This window comes from Mizuhopecten yessoensis, unplaced genomic scaffold (genome assembly GCF_002113885.1).
Source record: "Mizuhopecten yessoensis strain PY_sf001 unplaced genomic scaffold, ASM211388v2 scaffold9847, whole genome shotgun sequence".
NCBI lineage: Eukaryota > Metazoa > Mollusca > Bivalvia > Pectinida > Pectinidae > Mizuhopecten > Mizuhopecten yessoensis.
The window spans coordinates 25227-46169 of NW_018408252.1; the positions used below are offsets into that span (position 1 = coordinate 25227).

Consider the following 20943-nt stretch of genomic DNA (forward strand, 5'->3'; position numbering starts at 1 on the left):
TCATTCCAGGTACCTACTGGCCAAATAGCATGATCCTGAGCCTTATGGAATTTGAGAAGAAGAATGTTACAGCGTTTCATCCATGTTGACCCTTGACCCCCAACTAGCATCTAAAGCTGACCTTTGACCTCATTACTGTTATTGAGAAAAAGAATCGCACTGCTGGTTTACATAACATACCCAAGTATTATGACTCAAGTCCAAATAGTTCTTAGGATATTGTAGTTTGAAGAATATTTGACCCCTGCGACATTGAAATTATGTCAAAGTCATTTTAATGAGGAAACTTTATAGCACTCCATCCCATCTACCTACTGGTCAAATATCGTGACCCTAGACCATCCAGTTCTTCAGAAGAAGTTGTTCAAAAGAAAAAGTTGACATACAGACGGATTACGGACGGACGACGGACGCCGCTGTACGGCATAAACTCACATGGCCCTTCCATCGGGCCAGATGAATTAATAAACGTTCGATATGTGTAAGTGCGGACAACGCACGGACGGCGCACGACATGTTCAGGTCATCGTTGATAAAAAAAAAAAGACGGCATGGTGAGACCAACCGTGTACTAGTGTGATATTTGATACAACTATCAACGCATGCAGTAAAAGTTCGTATACCTACATGTACTTACCAGGTCAGTTGCTTTCGCCGGTTTCACAGGCACACTACACACACTCAACAGTTATAGCATTCATAGCGGTGTCAACCGAAATTTCTCCCTCTGTAAAAATATCTCTTTATTTCAGTAACAGATATTAATATTATTTGCGGATCACAAACATTTCCTGTGCCTAAAAATCAATCATCCTAGCATCATTTCTATCGGCGTTGAAGATAAAGTTCCTTTACAACAGAAATATTCTTGCCCCCGTTCCTCTCTGTGTTCTCGTATCTTCGTATTCTCCAACTAAATAAGAAACATCTGTTTTGTCTTACACCTTTGGGCAGTTAATTTGTTGCAGTATTTCAAACTCAGAACCCTTTTGACAGTTAGTAACTTCTCTCTGTTTGGTAGTTAAAAATATGGTCCCGTCCTGAGATCGCCCTTTGATCTGCTAGGCAGAACTTGAAACACCTTAGTGGTATATATGCATTTCTAGAAAATATCTTCCCCTTCTGTCGGTTTCTTCTTGAAATGGTGCTTCAAACAGCTCAGGGGTAAATTATTGTTTCATTATATATCAGTGAAACCTTCCGAAATCAATTGCTTTTTCTATATCCGGTCGCTACTATATTAAAAAAAAAATAAAAAAATCTTCAATCTGAAAAAAATATCAAAGCATCGCTCCAATCCGCGACAAACACTAACATCACCGTGTCACGAACAAGACAAAAGCAATTGTATTTAGTGTCGTACATATAAAACAGAAACATAGTTCCGAACAGCTATTATTATCACAAAACATAAGAACAAAAAACAACAACAAATACAAAAAAGCGAAAGTGAGCGTAACCCATGGAGTATCGAGGATGTCAAACATTAAAATAAGGAACAACTTCTTTTCTCTACGAATAGTAAACTCATGGAACAGTCTTCCAGAGAATGTGATATCATGAATAAATACATTTAAAAACAGTCTCGATAAACACCGGACAGATCAGGAAATGAAATATATAATTACAGAGCTAACATACTCTGTTACACATGTGTTAAGTCCATAACCGAACTGTCATATATATGTGTACACGTATACATTTAAAAAAAAACAACAACACTTGTTTGAGTCCGGTGGAGAGGATCATATAGATCCTGTATCGGAAAATAAACTAACCTAAACTACTACCATGATGAGAGACGTATATATAATATAACGTCAGCAATCCATCAACGTTACGTCAACCCTGAATTTAGCCTGAGACGTTAACATTACATTGTGTATGGGAGAACAGGGAAAGGGAAAAAGAATCATTCACCCCCTTGTGGGTGAGATAGGGGAATCTCAACCCGCGGGAAAAGATTCTTAAGTTGCTAAACGCTCGGCAAAGCCGGATCGCGTTTGGCAACTTAAGAATCTTCCCCTCGGATTGAGATTCCCCTATCCCACCCACAAGGGGTCGAGAGATTCTATTAATCTCATAATAGTAACAATCTCCAATTAGAATCGGAAAGCGGATTATTTTATAGGGTGACATTTTACCCGACACACGACACTCGTACTAGTACACGCGCTGGAGAAGAACACAGGTAAGACGGTTTGTGTTTGTTCACTATTTTAACATGTGTATAAATGCTTGTTTTTAACGCTTTCACCGAAGACAAAAAATAAGGATATGCAGTTCAGTATATGCATAAAATATTTAAACAATTAATTATTGACGCTGTACTTGCGTTTTATCGCATAATTAGTTGCAGATGTACATATCGCTGTTTAGAATAAGCACTGTAACGCGTACATTTTGTAAACATTAAAGGGACACATGTCTATTAAAGTAAGTCGATGATATACAGAGTCGGAATAACTATAGAACACGTGACAGTGGCGGATACATGGAGGTGATATTTAATGTACACTACCTCATCTCATTTTTGATTTATTGACTTGTTCATTACGAGAGGGGGGAAGGAAGTGAGAGAGAGAGAAAGAAAAGATTAGGTAAAGAGAGAGGAGAGAAAGAGAGATAGAATTAGAAATATGTAAAGTAAAGAGGATGGTACGATGGCCGAAGGCGGCCAGGCACATTTGAAGCATTTATACTTCGTTTCTGTACCATGGTACACTTTCGTGTGGTACACAAACGAAGCATTTATACTTCGTTTCTGTACCATGGTACACTTTGGTGTGGTACACAAACGAAGCATTTATACTTCGGTTGTGTACCGCGTTACACTTTTGTGGTACACTTCTGCGTTACAATTTTATTGTTCGTTTCTGTCCAATTGTACAGCCGAAAGCGGCCATGGTACACTTTTAAACGGGCATTGGCCTATTGACCTCGCCAGCGTTTGGAATGTTCATCATTCGAAAGGTTATCGCAGTAATAGGATATGAAACCAAGGCTTACGCTCTGGATATTTTTAAACCCAAACATGGGCCCATTTGGGGGTGGAAGAGACTGTGGTAGCCGTCAAGTAAATCATCAAGCAAAATAGCATAAGGTCACGTATCGGTATATATAACAAATTTAAACGACAAATGCATATCGCTTTTAATCTCGCTATGCATATATTTCACATGATAATTAACATATTTTTTATCTTAACATTTTTTTTTTTTTTTAATAAACAAGACGTATCCTGTATGAGCCCTCCAAAGAAGAGTTACGACAGACCTCAACTTTCCACGGCGGCAACCCGTTATGTTTTAATCGGAAAATTAATAGCTCAGGGTCATTTCCTATCAGTGGCCGCTCTCGGCCACACAATAGTGTACCGTGGTACACAAACGAAGTATAAATGCTTCGTTTATGTACTACAAAAGTGTAACGCGGTACAGAAACGAAGCATTTATACTTCGTTTGTGTACCACAAAAGTGTACCGTGGTACAGAAACGAAGTATAAATACTTCAAATATGTCCGGCCGCTTTCGGCTAACGGTACAGAAACGAATGATAAATGCTTCGATTGTGTATCACACAAAAGTGTACCGTGGTACACAAACGAAGTATAAATACTTCATATATGTCCGGCCGCTTTCGGCTAACGGACCACAAACGAAACATAAATGCTTCAAATATGTCCGGCCGCTTTCGGCTAACGGTACCGAAACGAAGTATAAATGCTTCGATTGTGTATCACACAAAAGTGTACCGTGGTACACAAACGAAGTATAAATGCTTCGTTTCTGTACCACACAAAAGTGTACCATGGTACACAAACGAACTATAAATGCTTCAAAAGTGCCTGACCGCCTTCGGCCATCGTAGGATGGAGACTGAGGTAGAGGGTTACCGTACACATATTACGTCAACACTGGCTATTATTTCTATAGGGATATTAAGCAAAAAGGAAAACAAATGATGGGTCATTTCTTTTACTTATTCTTTATTAATAAAGTTAGGTCTTCGTTCTATGAACAAATCATATTTATTTTATTGGTTCTTGCTAGACTTTTTGTTAAAATTTTGTTACATTGCATGAATATATTGTATACAATTCAGGCGCGTAGCTGCCTATACGGGAGTACGCAGTTGAATCCACATGATTCTGACAAACAAACAAAAATGCAGCTAAAGTTGCCTTATGCGTACTTGACTGCATGCTTATATCAAACGTTTCTTGTCGTTTCTATACTAAATAGCCATTGAAGACACCTGCTCAAGAAGATGCCATATTTGATGCATTTCATGACGACTTTAGTGGAGATCGTGAAAGCTTCAGACGTGAATTCGAAAGTTGCCCGGTCTTTGGAAGAAACAAAGCCTTCTGACCTTAGTGCAACATTTACATAAGTCTGGTAGTGTGGCTTATTACCATGCCGGTCTCAACAGTCTCAACTGAGAGGCAGTTCAGTATCATGAGAAGGGTGAAAAACTACATGAGTTCCACTATGTCCACTGAACGTCTGTCTGGACGAGCAATGTTGCATAGTTAGACAAATGGACATTGACATTGAAAATATAAAAATACAGTGAGTTCGCTGGCAAAAAGGACGGAAAATTATACTTCTGTTAGATAATCTGGGTATTATTAACATAATCGGGGCTCGTATTTGTTTGCTATTTTAGCTCTATTTAAGAGAAAAAATATGCCGAGTAAAGGGTTTATTTGTTGATTTAAGACCCTAAAACTTTCCATTTTCGAGTACTAAATAAAGCACCTCAGAATGCCCAGAATGCACCAGATTGCACCATTGTTTTTAAAAATGTCCAGGGGGCCAGGCCCCCGGACCCCCCTAGCACAGTTATGAATCCACGTTAATAGAGGCCTAGCTACGCCCTTGCAATTTTTGAGTATCCAAAATGTACCGGTTTGTGCAATTTAGCATTCCCTTTTCAGAATAGAAGAATACATATCCTCTGTCGTAACAATATCGTTCCAATATCAAGCTATTGTCTGTGGTATACATGTATCAGATCAAATTTCATCCCATAGCATTGCATCTTCAAAACATCACGTTCCTAAAATTTAGACAATCCTAAACGTACGATTTCCCATAAAACTAACTGTAAGTAATTACCAAAGTTAAGGTTTTATAGCAGAAGGTCTTTTCCTTAACCCATATATATATATATAGATAGAAAAAATAAGATTAACGACCGACTAAAAAACTAGCTGCTTTCACCCTTCACATGGCTCTTCAGGTTTATTCAAAAGAACAACGTCGTAACGTCACAATTACCTGTCATCACACTACAATAGTAACGTGACGTCACGAAGTACACAAGATTGGTGGACAATTTGGCGTAAAATTTTACTGTGGCCTGTTGAGACTTGGTTTTAATATTTTGATTAGTTGGTCTTCTTTTGTTTCTCTGAAAATAGGGTCTGATGAAAATAGTTGATACAAAGGTAATACAGTCGAACCTCGTTAATTCGAACTCGTATAACTCGAAGACCCCGTTTAACTCGAAGTATTTCATCGGTCCCGGCCAACACTCTTCTTAATTTCAGTAATAAAAACTCTGATAAATCGAACTCTGAAAACTCGAAAAACTCGGATAGTAAGGCACTTTTCTAACCAGAAAATGGGTCACAGTGTGCGGTCATGCGTAAATACGCTCCACAGTAAAAATCACAACCTAGGACTGGTTCGTTGGTTTATCTTTTTAGAGGAGCTTGTATGGCACTGATAATTAATTGAGAGATAATAGGAACAATACGATAATTATTGTTGACTACGTCGTGTTAAGGAGATGTTGAGGAGATGTCAAGTGTCATTGGGGTCTATAAATGTGGACATGTTTCCTGATTAACTCATACCCATTTCGGAATGTCGAAATCAACTGAGCAATCCAACGTGTACAAGTGTACGCTCCAATACAGTGATTTGTATAAAGACTTTCGCACTTTTATTTCCGCATTGAAATTTCTATCAGCATAGCACGATGTCGGAGACAGAATGTGTGTTTATTGTAACATTAACTAATTAATGAATATGATAATGAATAAGTTGTTATTTTTTATTTTATATAGTTATCTTTTTGTCATTTATCGACTGTTTAAATACGTTGATTGTCAGAGAAATCAATGACATATATAGCCTCATATTGGACAAAACACTTTACCAAGCTTTATGCCAACCATAGGAACGCGTTTAACTCGAATACTCGGATAACTCAAAGTTTCCCAACTATCCCGTCGACTTCGAGATGACGAGGTTCGACTGTATATTAAATTTATCTCCAGCACATTCATGAATATGTTTGTTAACATGAAGATTTCGTAAAGAATCAGTTCTAGTTTGTTGTCTATGTACAGTCATACGTGTTCGGGAGTTCATTACCGGTTTGACCGACGTAAAAATCATCACATTTAGAACAAACTATTGCATAAAATTGCATTGATGAGCATACAGCCGGAGCTGCCATTTCGGCGCTAACAGCTAGCATTCAACAATTCTAGCACTACCCAACCACGTACTCAATTACAACTGAGTAGACTGGAACAAGCGAAGTAAAGTATCTTGCCGGAAGATACAACACAGTGCCGTGCCGTGACTCGAACCCGCAACCCTTCGGTCATGAGCCCGGCGTCCTACCACTTGACTACCGTGCCTCCCAAAAACGTGATTTAGTTAGGGCGAAGTCGAGAATTCAGGTTAGGGATTAAAAAGGGAAGGTTACACTTTGGTACATGTGTAACGTCTTTATTATTGAATATTTGTTTTTGATTTGTAGAATTATAGAGAATGGAGACCGATGCTTCAGCAGACAGTTGTAGCTTTATCAAAGGTAAGTAACTCGTAACTAAATATGACCCAGTCTGAGTGATTGATTAAATTTGTTTCTCTGCAAAATGATACAAGGCAATCGGAAGCCGGTACATATATATATATATCGTAATAACAACAAGGTCAAAGCTATGTCGTAATAACCACACCAGGAGTCTGAAATTCTGTCAAAAATTTATAATAACAGTAATACAAAAATAAACTGTAATGTGCTTTTTTTTTAAAGAATATTATAGGCATGTTTTGTTGGTTTTACTGTTATAATTTAATTTTGACAGAATTTCAGGCTCCTGTGTAACGACACAACTATGTCTAAATAACGACTTATAACAACATAGTAGTAAGTCGTTATTTCAAGATAGTAAGTCGTTATTGCGAGATAGCTATGATGTTTTGACAAGATATTAAATCGTTATTTAAAAATTGATCTTCATTTTGACGTCGTATACCGTAGTATATTAGCGTATACGCAATGAAAAAAGGCTAGGCGAATTGATACCTGTTTTAAATATGGCGCCCTTCTCGCTTCAGCGCGATTACTATTCGATGAAGCCATTGTTTGGTTCCTTCAACATCTAGAAACACGAAACATATGCGGGATCCATAATGTCTGATTATACAACAAAGGGATACTGGCAAACGTCTTATTCCATGGATGGACATTCAGAATTCTTTGACGGTAAAGTAAAAATGGCGGCTTCTTTTTGCGACGTCCGACCGCGTCACTACCAGAGTAGTGTGTCAATGCGAGTATCTATTATTATCAGTATCCGATATCTAGTGGTACATGTATTAGACTTGGGATTGTTTTGATATTACAGCCGGACCGATAGTTGCCGGTACAGACGCCAACGGAGGACACGCGCATAGTCATGGAAACGAACACGGTCACACCCACGAAATTATGGACGGGCCCGGGAGGTACACAGACCGAGACGTACCCCTCACGCGCACGGACTGGATTGAGGTCAGTAAACTCAAGGTCAAAGTAAATTCTGTATTGATTTAGGTCAGGTTTGTTGGTGGGATGTTTGGTCTATAGCTTTGAGTTAGTTAGGTCTATTGGTTGGAAGCTACGACTAGTACAGACATTGTTACTTTTCCCGCAATCACAAAATTTAAGGAAATGTCTCTCGAGCGTCCTAACAAGCATACCTGATTAAGCATTCAGTTGATTTGAACTGTCTAAAAATTCTTGGTGATTGAATCTCCGCGACCTCTCGCATCTCGTGTATCACGTCGTCCTGTCATCAGACACCTCGCTATTCATCAAATGTTTATGGCATAGCGTTTTGCCATTAGAAGATGAGGCTAAGAGGTAATAAGCATATCCTCCCCAGCGCAACTGTACTAAAAAAATCAATTGGCGTTAAAAATATGAAAAGTGGAAAAACCCAACGAGTAAGTGTACATGTTATATGTGATTTGTTTAATGTTTACAATCAGCCGAAGTAATTAAACGGGTAACCGAAAAATACAGCTTTGTCATCCTGTTATAACACAGGTGATAGATTTACAATTCAAGATGGCGTCGTAGTAACGGAGTTTTCAGTTACACCAAGATGGCGTCGCCTTTGATGACGTCATCGAGTTTCGGCTGATGTTAGATTACCTTAGCTAGGTGGCGGTCTAGTTTTCATGTTTACGTTAAGTTTTTGGCTTGTCTAGGTTACGTTGTATCATAAATTCTATCCGACCCACGGGTCTAGATCGCTTACACGCGCAGACTGGCGTTGGAATTATGGTGACCTTTCGGGGTCACGATATTGTTCGTGACGTCATTTTATGACGTTTTGGGGTTGGTCATGGTCATTGACGTCACTAACAATTGCCATCCGGGCTTCATATGCAAACGAGAAATGTGCGGACAGTTTACAACTTTACTAGAAGAGCAGCTGTTTTAACGGGTTTTAGGTAATAAACAAGAAATAGAATCCATCCCTGATGTGAGGTAAGGATAAGGTTATTCAAACCCTCGGGATAAAATATTGATGGGATGGATTCTATTGATCTTCCCCTACCTGGAGGGTGAGACAGAGAAATGTCCAACCCAACAGGTGATGGTTTTTTGTTGTCTAACCCAAGGCTCTGCCGAGGGTTAGACAACCAAAGAAATCATCTCAAGGGTTGAGGGTTGTTTGCCGTTGTAAGGGCTGTTTTTGCGTTTTTTTTTAGTTGTTTGGGAGTTGTTTTGTGTGTTTTGGAATTGTTTTGAGTTTTAAATGCATTTTTTCTCATCAACAGTCTTTTAAAAAAAATGATATTTTAGACAATGTTTTAAACAGAAAATCGATATTTTTGACCAAAAAAAATCCAATTGTTTGACGTTTATAGAGTGTTTGACGTTTTAAGCGCTGTTTGGTGTTGTTTGACGTATATTACACGAATTTTTTACAATCTTCTTTCAACCAATTTCACGCACAAATTTTGTATTTATAGGTTGTTTTTTTTTTCTTTAAGCACAGTTTCATATTAATGAATGCCATGTGTGGCATGATTTGGGATTGTTTTAACGTTTTTATCAAGAGGTTTGAATTTTTGTTATGCCAACCTAGCTGACAGTTAACTATTTAAGCCCTCCTTTACTATCCTTACTGATATTTTCCAATTTAAACCTTTCTCTACTTACGTGATTGACAGTTGTCTATTTAAGCCCTCCTCTGCTTACGTGATTGACAGTTTCCTATTTAAGCCCTCCTCTTATTACGTGATTGACAGTTGTCTATTTAAGTCCTCCTCTACTTACGTGATTGACAGTTTCCTATTTAAGCCCTTCTCTACTTACGTGATTGACAGTTGTCTATTTAAGCCCTTCTACTTACGTGCTTGACAGTTTCTTATTTAAGCCCTTCTCTACTTACGTGATTGACAGTTTCCTATTTAAGCCCTTCTCTACTTACGTGATTGACAGTTTCCTATTTAAGTCCTTCTCTACTTACGTGATTGACAGTTGTCTATTTAAGCCCTCCTCTACTTACGTGATTGACAGTTGTCTATTTAAGCCCTTCTCTACTTACGTGATTGACAGTTTCCTATTTAAGCCCTCCTCTACTTACGTGATTGACAGTTGTCTATTTAAGCCCTTCTCTACTTACGTGATTGACAGTTTTCTATTTAAGCCCTCCTCTACTTACGTGATTGACAGTTTCCTATTTAAGCCCTTCTCTACTTACGTGATTGACAGTTTCCTATTTAAGCCCTCCTCTACTTACGTGATTGACAGTTTCCTATTTAAGCGCTTATCTACTTACGTGATTGACAGTTTCCTATTCAAGCCCTTCTCTACTTACGTGATTGACATTTGTCTATTTAAGCCCTTCTCTACTGACTTACAGTTTTCTATTTAATCCTTCCTCTACTGACTAATAGTTTCTTATTTGAACCATTCACTACTGACTAACTGTTTTCTATTTAAAGCCTCTTCTACTGACTAACAGTTTCCTATTTAAGCCCTCCTATACCGACTTACTATTTCCTTTTTTGAACCTCCTCTACAGAGTTTCAGTTTCCTATTTAAACTCCCTTTGTTGAAAAAACTTTGTCTGCCTCCTAAACTACTGGGCCAATTTCAATGAAAGATTACATACAGTATATGGTAATTATCCCCTGATGTCGTGCATCAGGGTAGTATTTTATTTTCATTTTTATCCTTTTTAAGGAGTTATGGCCTTTTGTTAAAAATCTTTGTTATGACATCTCTTCTTTAACTACTAGGACGGTTTCAGCAAAACTCGTTCATCCGGGCTAACAAGATTTGATTTGCAAATATGATTTGCATTGAGAGGGAGAACAGGAAGTATGTGGATAACATTTACACTTAAATAAGTGTACAGCCAAGACAATAAAGAAATATTTACTGATGTGAGACTTTATTGCTTTGAAATGCTTTGCCTCAGTACGCCTTTATCTTACAGTTGTGATTTATATAGGAGCGGGGGAATTAGTTAGCCTTTATCTTACGGTTGTGGTTTATATAGGAGCGGGGGGATTAGTTAGCCTTTATCTTACGGTTGTGGTTTATATAGGAGCGGGTGTATTAGTTAGCCTTTATCTTACGGTTGTGGTTTATATAGGAGCGGGTGTATTAGTTAGCTTTTGGCTTACAGTTCTAGTTAAGTCTTTCTCAACTGTCTTTTAGTTTCCTATTTAAGCCCTCCTCTACTGACTATCTGTTTTCTATTTCAACCCTCATCTACTGACTTACTGTTTCCTACTTAAGCATTGCTTTGCCTCAGTACGCCTTTATCTTACCGTTGTGGTTTATATAGGAGCGGGTGTATTAGTTAGCCTTTATCTTACGGTTGTGGTTTATATAGGAGCGGGTGTATTAGTTAGCCTTTATCCTACAGTTGTGGTTTATATATGAGCGGGGGTATTAGTTAGCTTTTGGCTTACAGTTCTAGTTAAGTCTTTCTCAACTGTCTTTTAGTTTCCTATTTAAGCCCTCCTCTACTGACTATCTGTTTTCTATTTCAACCCTCATCTACTGACTTACTGTTTCCTCTTTAAGCATTCCTTTAATGACTTTTTGTTTCCTACTTAAGCATTGCTTTGCCTCAGTACGCCTTTATCTTTCAGTTGTGATTTATATAGGAGCGCGCGTATTAGTTAGCCTTTATCCTACAGTTGTGATTTATATAGGAGGGGTGGTATTAGTTAGCCTTTATCTTACACTTGTGATTTATATAAGAGCGGGGGTATTAGTTAGCCTTTACCTTACAGTTGTGGTTTATATAGGAACGGGGGTATTAGTTAGCTTTTATCTTACACTTGTGCTTTATATAGGAGCGGGGGTCTTAGTTAGCTTTTATCTTACACTTGTGATTTATACAGGAGCGGGGGTATTAGTTAGCTTTTGGCTTACAGTTCTAGTTAAGTCTTTCTCAACTGTCTTTTAGTTTCCTATTTAAGCCCTCCTCTACTGACTAACTGTTTTCTATTTCAACCCTCATCTACTGACTTACTGTTTCCTACTTAAGCATTCCTTTACTGACTTACTGTTTCCTACTGAAGCACTCCTCTACTGACTTACTGTTTCCTACTAAAGCATTCCTCTACTGACTTACTGTTCCCTACTGAAGCATTCCTTTACTGACTTACTGTTTCCTACTGAAGCACTCCTCTACTGACTTACTGTTTCCTACTGAAGCATTTCTCTACTGACTTACTGTTTTCTATTTCAACCCTCATCTACTGACTAACTGTTTCCTACTTAAGCATTCCTTTACTGACTTACTGTTTCCTAGTAAAGCATTCCTCTACTGACTTACTGTTTCCTACTGAAGCATTTCTCTACTGACTTACTGTTTTCTATTTCAACCCTCATCTACTGACTAACTGTTTCCTACTTAAGCATTCCTTTACTGACTTACTGTTCCCTACTGAAGCATTCCTCTACTGACTTACTGTTTTCTATTTCAACCCTCATCTACTGACTAACTGTTTCCTACTGAAACATTACTTTACTGACTTACTGTTTCCTACTTAAGCATTCCTTTACTGACTTACTGTTTCCTACTAAAGCATTCCTCTACTGACTTACTGTTNACTGAAGCATTCCTTTACTGACTTTCTGTTTCCTCTGAAGCATTCCTCTACTAGCTTACTGTTTCCTACTAAAGCATTCCTCTACTGACTTACTGTTCCCTACTTAAGCATTCCTTTAATGACTTTTTGTTTCCTACTTAAGCATTCCTTTACTGACTTACTGTTTCCTACTGACGCATTCCTCTACTGACTTACTGTTCCCTACTTAAGCATTCCTTTAATGACTTTTTGTTTCCTACTTAAGCATTCCTTTACTGACTTTCTGTTTCCTCTGAAGCATTCCTCTACGAGCTTACTGTTTCCTACTAAAGCATTCCTCTACTGACTTCCTGTTCCCTACTTAAGCATTCCTTTAATGACTTTTTGTTTCCTACTTAAGCATTCCTTTACTGACTTTCTGTTTCCTCTGAAGCATTCCTCTACTAGCTTACTGTTTCCTTCTAAAGCATTCCTCTACTGACTTACTGCTCCCTACTGAAGCATTCCTTTACTGACTTTCTGTTTCCTCTGAAGCATTCCTCTACGAGCTTACTGTTTCCTACTAAAGCATTCCTCTACTGACTTACTATTTCCTACTTAAGCATTCCTTTACTGACTTTCTGTTTCCTCTGAAGCATTCCTCTACGAGCTTACTGTTTCCTACTAAAGCATTCCTCTACTGTCTTACTGTTTCCTACTTAAGCATTCCTTTACTGACTTTCTGTTTCCTCTGAAGCATTCCTCTACGAGCTTACTGTTTCCTACTAAAGCATTCCTCTACTGACTTACTGCTCCCTACTGAAGCATTCCTTTACTGACTTACTGTTCCCTACTAAAGCATTCCTCTACTGACTAACTGTTTCCTACTTATGCATTCCTTTACTGACTTACTGTTTCCTAATAAAGCATTCCTCTACTGACTTACTGTTCCCTACTTAAGCATTCCTTTACTGTCTTACTGTTCCCTACTGAAGCATTCCTTTACTGACTTTCTGTTTCCTACTGAAGCATTCCTCTACTAGCTTACTGTTTCCTTCTAAAGCATTCCTCTACTGACTTACTGCTCCCTACTGAAGCATTCCTTTACTGACTTTCTGTTTCCTCTGAAGCATTCCTCTACGAGCTTACTGTTTCCTACTAAAGCATTCCTCTACTGACTTACTATTTCCTACTTAAGCATTCCTTTACTGACTTTCTGTTTCCTACTGAAGCATTCCTCTACTAGCTTACTGTTTCCTACTAAAGCATTCCTCTACTGACTTACTGTTTCCTACTAAAGCCTTCCTCTACTGACTTACTGTTCCCTACTGAAGCATTCCTCTACTAGCTTACTGTTTCCTACTGAAACATTCCTCTACTGACTAACTGTTCCCTACTGAAGCATTCCTTTACTGACTTACTGTTTCCTAATAAAGCATTCCTCTACTGACTTACTGTTCCCTACTGAAACATTCCTTTACTGACTTACTGTTTCCTACTGAAACATTCCTCTACTGACTAACTGTTCCCTACTGAAGCATTCCTTTACTGATTTACTGTTTCCTACTTAAGCATTCCTTTACTGACTTACTGTTACCTACTGAAACATTACTTTACTGACTTACTGTTCCCTAGTGACTACTGACTTACTGTTCCCTACTGAAGCATTCCTTTACTGACTTACTGTTTCCTACTGAAACATTACTTTACTGACTTACTGTTCCCTAGTGAAGCATTCCTCTACTAGCTTACTGTTTCCTACTGAAACATTCCTCTACTGACTTACTGTTTCCTACTGAAGCATTCCTCTACTGACTTACTGTTCCCTACCGAAGCATTCCTTTACCGACTTACTGTTTCCTACTGAAGCATTCCCTTACTGACTTACTGTTCTCTACTGAAGCATTCCTTTAATGACTTGCTGTTTCCTACTGAAACATTCCTCTGCTGACTTACTGTTTCCTACTTAAGCATTCCTCTACTGACTTACTGTTATCTTATTTAATCCCTTCTCTACTGACTTACTGTTTCCTACTGAAGCATTCCTCTACTGACTAACTGTTTCCTAAACAAAAAAGTATGAAGAAAGTAACACTCCCCTTCTCCTGCTCACTCAGACCCCTATTTCTTGAGATTTGGTTCAGATGTTTAAGAGATGCAATGTGTATTTATAACATAAATGGTTTCGTTGAAACGATAAAGTCTATATATAACAGGGTCACCGTGACCTACTTATCATCTATGTGTGTTTTTTAGTCATGTTTAAATATGCAGCTTTAGTATTAGTAACACACCAAATCATTAAGAAAGTTTGAAACTTTTACTTGTGGTCATGTCAAAATGAGATTTTGGTCCCATACTTAACCTTTTCATATGTTGAAGGGTGCCCAAGCTGATATCTTCACTTCATTTCATATCATGACGACATAACCCTAATGTATATTTATGCAAAAAACACCATATCGATGATAACCCAAGAATGTCCAAATTGGCTCTCCGCCTTTCTGTTTAAACTCTTTTATATTTAACTCAATTGACAGTTTCCTATGTAGGTCCACCTTAATAAATAAAAAATAAAAAGGAAAAGAAAGTCTTTTATTCTTACGTGACTGACACTTAATGAACATTTTACAGCGAGCTTTTACCGTGGGTATCGGAGGTCCCGTGGGGTCGGGGAAAACGGCCCTGGTTTTGGCGCTTTGTAAACACATGCGAGAATCTCACAACATCTGCGTGGTTACCAACGACATTTTCACCAGGTATGGAACCTCTTTTGAGGGGTAATTTTTCTACAATCTACATCAACCAGACAATTTATAAAGTGAACACCTACTCTCACATGTAGACAAAGGCAAGAGTTTCTCGGTCATTATAACCCTCGTCATAGTCATCATCACCTCCTCTATAAACACTGTGACAAGCTTCATCATCATCATCATCATAATCATCACCACCACTATCACCATCATCATCATCATCATACAATATAAATGTTTCATCATGGTTTGTTTTAATTTAGTACGAACGGTTTTGGCACATGTTATAGCAACAGTATCGACGCCGTCTCCAATCATCATACAAAATAAATTAAAGAAATGGCATAAAAGGAACTTAATATGAAAAATGTAGTATAATGAAAGAACTATGTGTATATACCAAATTGGTTTCCAGTAAGTTTAGTTTGTAAACTGATCTTAAACTATGAATATGTTGCTGGTCTTTATGTAAGCATGTCTGACTACTCGTCTCGGATATTGTTTTATGCATCGAGAGTCACAAGGAAAGCGCTATTAGGTGTTCTTGTCAAGTAAATCTTACTCAAAATATATTTTACAAATGTTCATTGTGGTCATCGTCTTGTCCATCCTGTCGTATTTCATATGGAGCTTGCTGGGAAAAAGAGCGACCTGTTTAGTTTGGGTCTCGGGTTAGGGCATGCTATACTCTTATTAGCTTAAAGCTAAATATCATGTTTTTTTTAACTGAATATTGTTTGGTGTAGAGCACCTTTGCCAGTTAAAATAAATGACCTTGACAATTTCAAGGATCTAATATGTTGAAGAGTTCCAATGACTTCTTCTTAAGAAACAAATGTCAGACACAGTAATACAGTTTTCAATGCTTAACATAAATTTCATTAAACCAGTTAAAAGCGATACAGATTTGAAAATAGACACCATTTCAAAGAAGGACGTGTTCTCATATATTGCTGATGATGATGATGATAATGATGATCATATATTGATGATAATGTTTAATGAGGATGATGACAATGACAATATATTGCTATCGATGAGAGGATGACGATAATGTGCTGACGATGATGTAAGATGAGAGTGTATGATGAAATTCATATATTATGGATGATGATGATTATATGTTACTGGGTACAATGATGCCTTTATTGGGTTTGAATGTGTAGATGACGATACTAATGGTGTATGATGATGAATGATGATGATGATGATGATGATGATGATGATGATGATGATGATGATGATGATGATGATGATGATGATGATGATGATGATGATGATGATGATGATGATGATGATGATGATGATGATGATTTTGATGATGATTTTGACGGTGTGATACATTGTTGTTGATGATAATGATAACATTGCTGTAAGATGATGGTGTATGACGATGATTATGATGGTGGCAATATTTTGTCGTTGACGGTGATTATAACAATGACGTTAGATGATGGTGTATGATGGCAATATGTTGCTGTTATTGTTATTGTTGATGATGATGATGATGATGATGATGATGATGATGATGGTGTGTGAGTGTATATATGTATGTAAATGACGTTCTGGTGATATGACGTTGTAGAGAAGACTGGGAGTTCTTGGTTAGGAATAAGGCACTTCCTGAAGACCACATGCGAGCGGTGGAGACTGGCGGCTGTCCACACGCCGCCATTAGAGAGGTAACACACGGATCGAGTTCTAATCAAATAATGAAAACAGCACTGCTGTTAATTACAGCAGCATCAAAACGAAAACCTTAATCACCAACCGTACAGCTAAAGTAGGAGAAATTTAATTGAATACCGCTGTTCAACTTTTGTGTGAATAAGCTTTTTCAAGATTGATGTTTGAATTTCTCTTCACTATTATTGAAGGACTGTCGTTTGAATTCCCTTGATCAACCGTCATATGATCCATAGTTGAATTGTCCTCACGACCATTGACGAACGACTGTTGAAATCTTTTTTTTAAATTGTCATTTGACTAATTGTTCAAGTTATCCTCACAAATTTTCCAAAATATTCAGTTGAATTCCACTGTTTAACTGATATAGAACTACTGGGCAAATTTCATTTCAGCATTGTTTAAGAATGTCTGGCTGCTGAACTTATCTTTATAACTGTTATAGGACTATTCATTGAATATGGAGGAAGTTCGCGAGCTCACAAAGAAGTTTCATCCTAAATTGGTAATTGTGGAATCAGGGGGCGATAACCTAGCTGCTAACTTTAGCCGGGACCTGGCGGACTATATCATCTATGTTATTGACGTGGCGGGGAAGATGTGTATTTTTCTACTATTATATCACCCTCTTTCAGCCAATATTCCATCTTTGCGTATTGCAGAGTTATCTTCTCTTGTGAGCAGGGATTGATTGTTACGTCATTGATTTGTGAGATTAACATCATCATTTTTTGAGAAAACGACGTAATTTTCTCACACAAACCAATGACGTAACAATCAATACCTGCTCACAAGAGCAGATAACTCTGCAATACGAAAAGACGGAATAGATATTAATATATTTTCCTCTTACTGTCGACAGTGTTACTATTAAATCTACAGGACTAGTACGTAATACATCTCACTCTCTTCTCACTCATGGCGTGTACAACGTATTGCACCATCCTCTTACTTATCATATTAGCTTACAATTAATGGGTGTTTTGTTTTATTTACTGTGTCCTTTATTCGTTTGCAATTGATAGGTTTTTGTTTTGTTTTGCATTTTACCTTTGGACATTAAGTTGAAATGTGATGTATGTGTATGTGAGCGTTCTCGTAAATAATTGTTGACGGGTCGTTAAACTTAACGTACACACATAAACAAATCTATCATGTTCTGACTATGATTTGTTTTGAATTGTCTTAATTATGTAAGGCTGAACTACATGTCATATGCACTTTTTACACAGACGAATTTCAAATATCAAGGTAAAAATAATGAGATACTGTGTAACAGGAAAGCGAGTCTACAGCATGAATGTATAATGAGTTGCTTTATTTATCTAGTAAATCATTTTCAGTCAACATTTCTTTATAGTATATTTTGCCACGTACTTTGCCGTTAAGATATTCGTGGTTTTAATTTTTTGTAGTCATGTTTGTTGTATGAAATAACATGCGTTGTTCGAGATAAAATAATGAGATAATGCGCAGTAGTAGAGCGAGCTTACAGCGTGGATATACATTATGACGAGTTACTTTATTTATCTGAGGCTAATTTTCTTCAAGGTGTTTTTGATCATCTACTTTAACCGTAAAGATATTCGCGGTTTTAAATGTTTGTTGTATGCTATTACATGCGGTGGTCGAGATGTTAAATTTCGCGATATCTTGATAATCGTGTAGTAATGATATTTACTGCGTTATACTTTGCGGAGTGACATTCGCATCGAGGAGTTTTGTTAAAATGCCCAGATGTTTGGGCTCTTGATAAAGTCTGTGGTTTAGTAACATATCTTAAATTAAAGTGTTAAATTTCGTGATGTGTTAAATTTCCAGGTGTAAAGATGTTGCTAATTCGGATTTGATGTCCATGTCGAAATGCTTTCTTGCAGGGGGAGACAAGATCCCGAGGAAAGGGGGTCCTGGTATCACACAAAGCGATCTGCTGGTCATTAACAAAACCGACCTAGCTGAAGCTGTAGGGGCTGACCTACAGGTGATGGAGAGGGACGCGGCCACGATGAGACAGGCTGGTCCGACTCTCTTTACCCAAGCCAAACACAACATTGGTGTCCCAGAGATCGCCACACTAATACTCACCGCGTGTACAAACATGACCAGGTCGTAATGTCGACGTGAAATGACACAATTCAGAGAGAGACAAGGGAACCAGTGTTCTTTTCTAACCGAACTGGGTTTTTTTTTCTGTGGAGTGACATTTCTTGAAAGTTTTCCCCTACTCTTTGCATTCTCGAGAAATAACTCCCTAGGCCTCCTTTCAAAAGAACATGGATCCAACATTAGAATATTTGCTCTAATCTGTTGGATCTGAAAATTGTCATAATGCAACTATACACATTTAAAACTTTGTAAATATAAAAATTGTGATATTTTCCGGAATAGCCTTCTATATGGAAAAAAACAGTTACATTTTGTAGTTGGTTACACTTACAATGGAAACGTCATTTTGGGTTATTCTTCTGGTGGCAATTCAAAGAGATGACTGTATTTGCCATCTGAAAATGCCATCGTAAACATTACCTAAATTGATATATCAACCTGCCTATGTCAATTTAATGTCGGTGAAAAACATCTCTTTGAATTGAAATACTACCAATAACCAAAAATGGTGATTGTATTTTTAAGAGTAACCAATAGCAACTAACTGTGCTTTCCTACTTTATAGATGGCTTAAAACACAGATGTGACCATAATCAAGACAGATGGACTTTAAAGTCCCGTTGATACGGTTATAAAGAACATATCACTTAGAGAACCTTCTGGTGGTATATGTATGTACTTGTATGGAGTGATGAATGTGGTAGTCTTTTGAACTCATGAGTATTGGTACTGTACAATGTAAGTCAGCTGACCATAAATGTTGTTATGCCATTGTGTAAGGAGTCAAAAGAATGACGCAAGCTTGACTCATTGTACCATATTAAAGGGAGTACAAAGTACAATGTGTGTGATTCTCACAGATAATGTAGTGAACGCTTATGTATTGTATTATTATTGCTGTCATGTTATCAGGCCATTATTCATTGTAATAAAAATACACCATCACATGACCATTTGTACTTTTAATATGTTATCAAATACAAGAGGCACAGAGGGCCTGTATCGCTCACCAGTTTCTTTTGTTATATATAGGTAACTTCAGACCAAATTTGGTAACTAGAACACAATACATTTTAACATCTCTTAAACGGTTCTAAGATATTGTTGTTTGAAATTTGAAATTATAATTTTAAAGCTTTTAAGCCACGTTGACCTTTGACTCCGGCTAGACCTTTTACTTCATTACTGTAATAAAGAAAACGATTCACAAAGCTGGTCTACATAACATACCCAAGTAGCATGACTCTAGACCAAATGGTTCTTAGGATATTGTTGTTTGAAGTTTTTAACATATTTTACCCCTGTTACTTTGAATCTAGGTAAAGGTCATTTCTATGAGGAAACTTCTTAGCACTACATCCCAGGTACCTACTGGTTAAATGTCATGACCCGGAGCCTTATGGAACTTGAGAAGATTGTTAAAGCTTTTAACCCATGTTGACCTTTGATCCCCACCTAGCACTTAAAGTTGACCGTTGACCTTGCACTGCTGGACTACATAACCCAAGTATCATGACTCTAGTCAAAACGGTTCTTAGCATATTGTTGTTTGAAATGTTTGACCCCTGTGACAATGAAAGTAGGTAAAGGTCATTAATTTGAACAAACTTGATAGCCCTTCACCCCAGCATGCGACAGGGCAAATATCAGGATTCTAGGACTATTGGTTGTTGAGAAGAAGTCACTTATAAATGTTCACACATTTGACCTCTGTGATCTTGAAAGTAGGTCAAGGTCATTCGTTTGAACAAACTTGATAGGCATTCACCCCACCATGCTACAGGCTAAATATGAGGATCCTAGGGATTAGGACAGGTGAGCTAATAAACTTTATTTATTTTACAACAATTATGAAACATGTTTTACAACTTATACTTATCACTCATGAGGCCCGGATGTTGGCGCGCGGGGATCTTACTGGGGAAGGAAACCGGAGTTCCCTATGTGAAAGACGAGTGCGCTATCCACTGCGCCACACGACCACCTTATGATATGTTATCACCTTACATCCTGTGTAGCGTCACAAATCACAATGTTAAGTAAATTGCTGCTA

The 20943-nt window shown here is 37.7% G+C and overlaps 1 protein-coding gene across 1 annotated transcript; it reads left to right on the plus strand.

The window, feature by feature from the left end:
- Positions 1-2056: 2056 nt before the first annotated feature.
- Positions 2057-19840, plus strand: LOC110458925 (urease accessory protein UreG-like). The gene is made up of 7 exons (XM_021510903.1): positions 2057-2191; positions 6785-6838; positions 7659-7804; positions 14977-15101; positions 16684-16780; positions 17230-17377; positions 18662-19840. The coding sequence occupies exons 2-7, from the start codon at positions 6796-6798 to the stop codon at positions 18895-18897; spliced, it is 795 nt and encodes a 264-aa protein (XP_021366578.1). The 5' UTR covers positions 2057-2191; positions 6785-6795; the 3' UTR covers positions 18898-19840.
- Positions 19841-20943: the final 1103 nt, after the last annotated feature.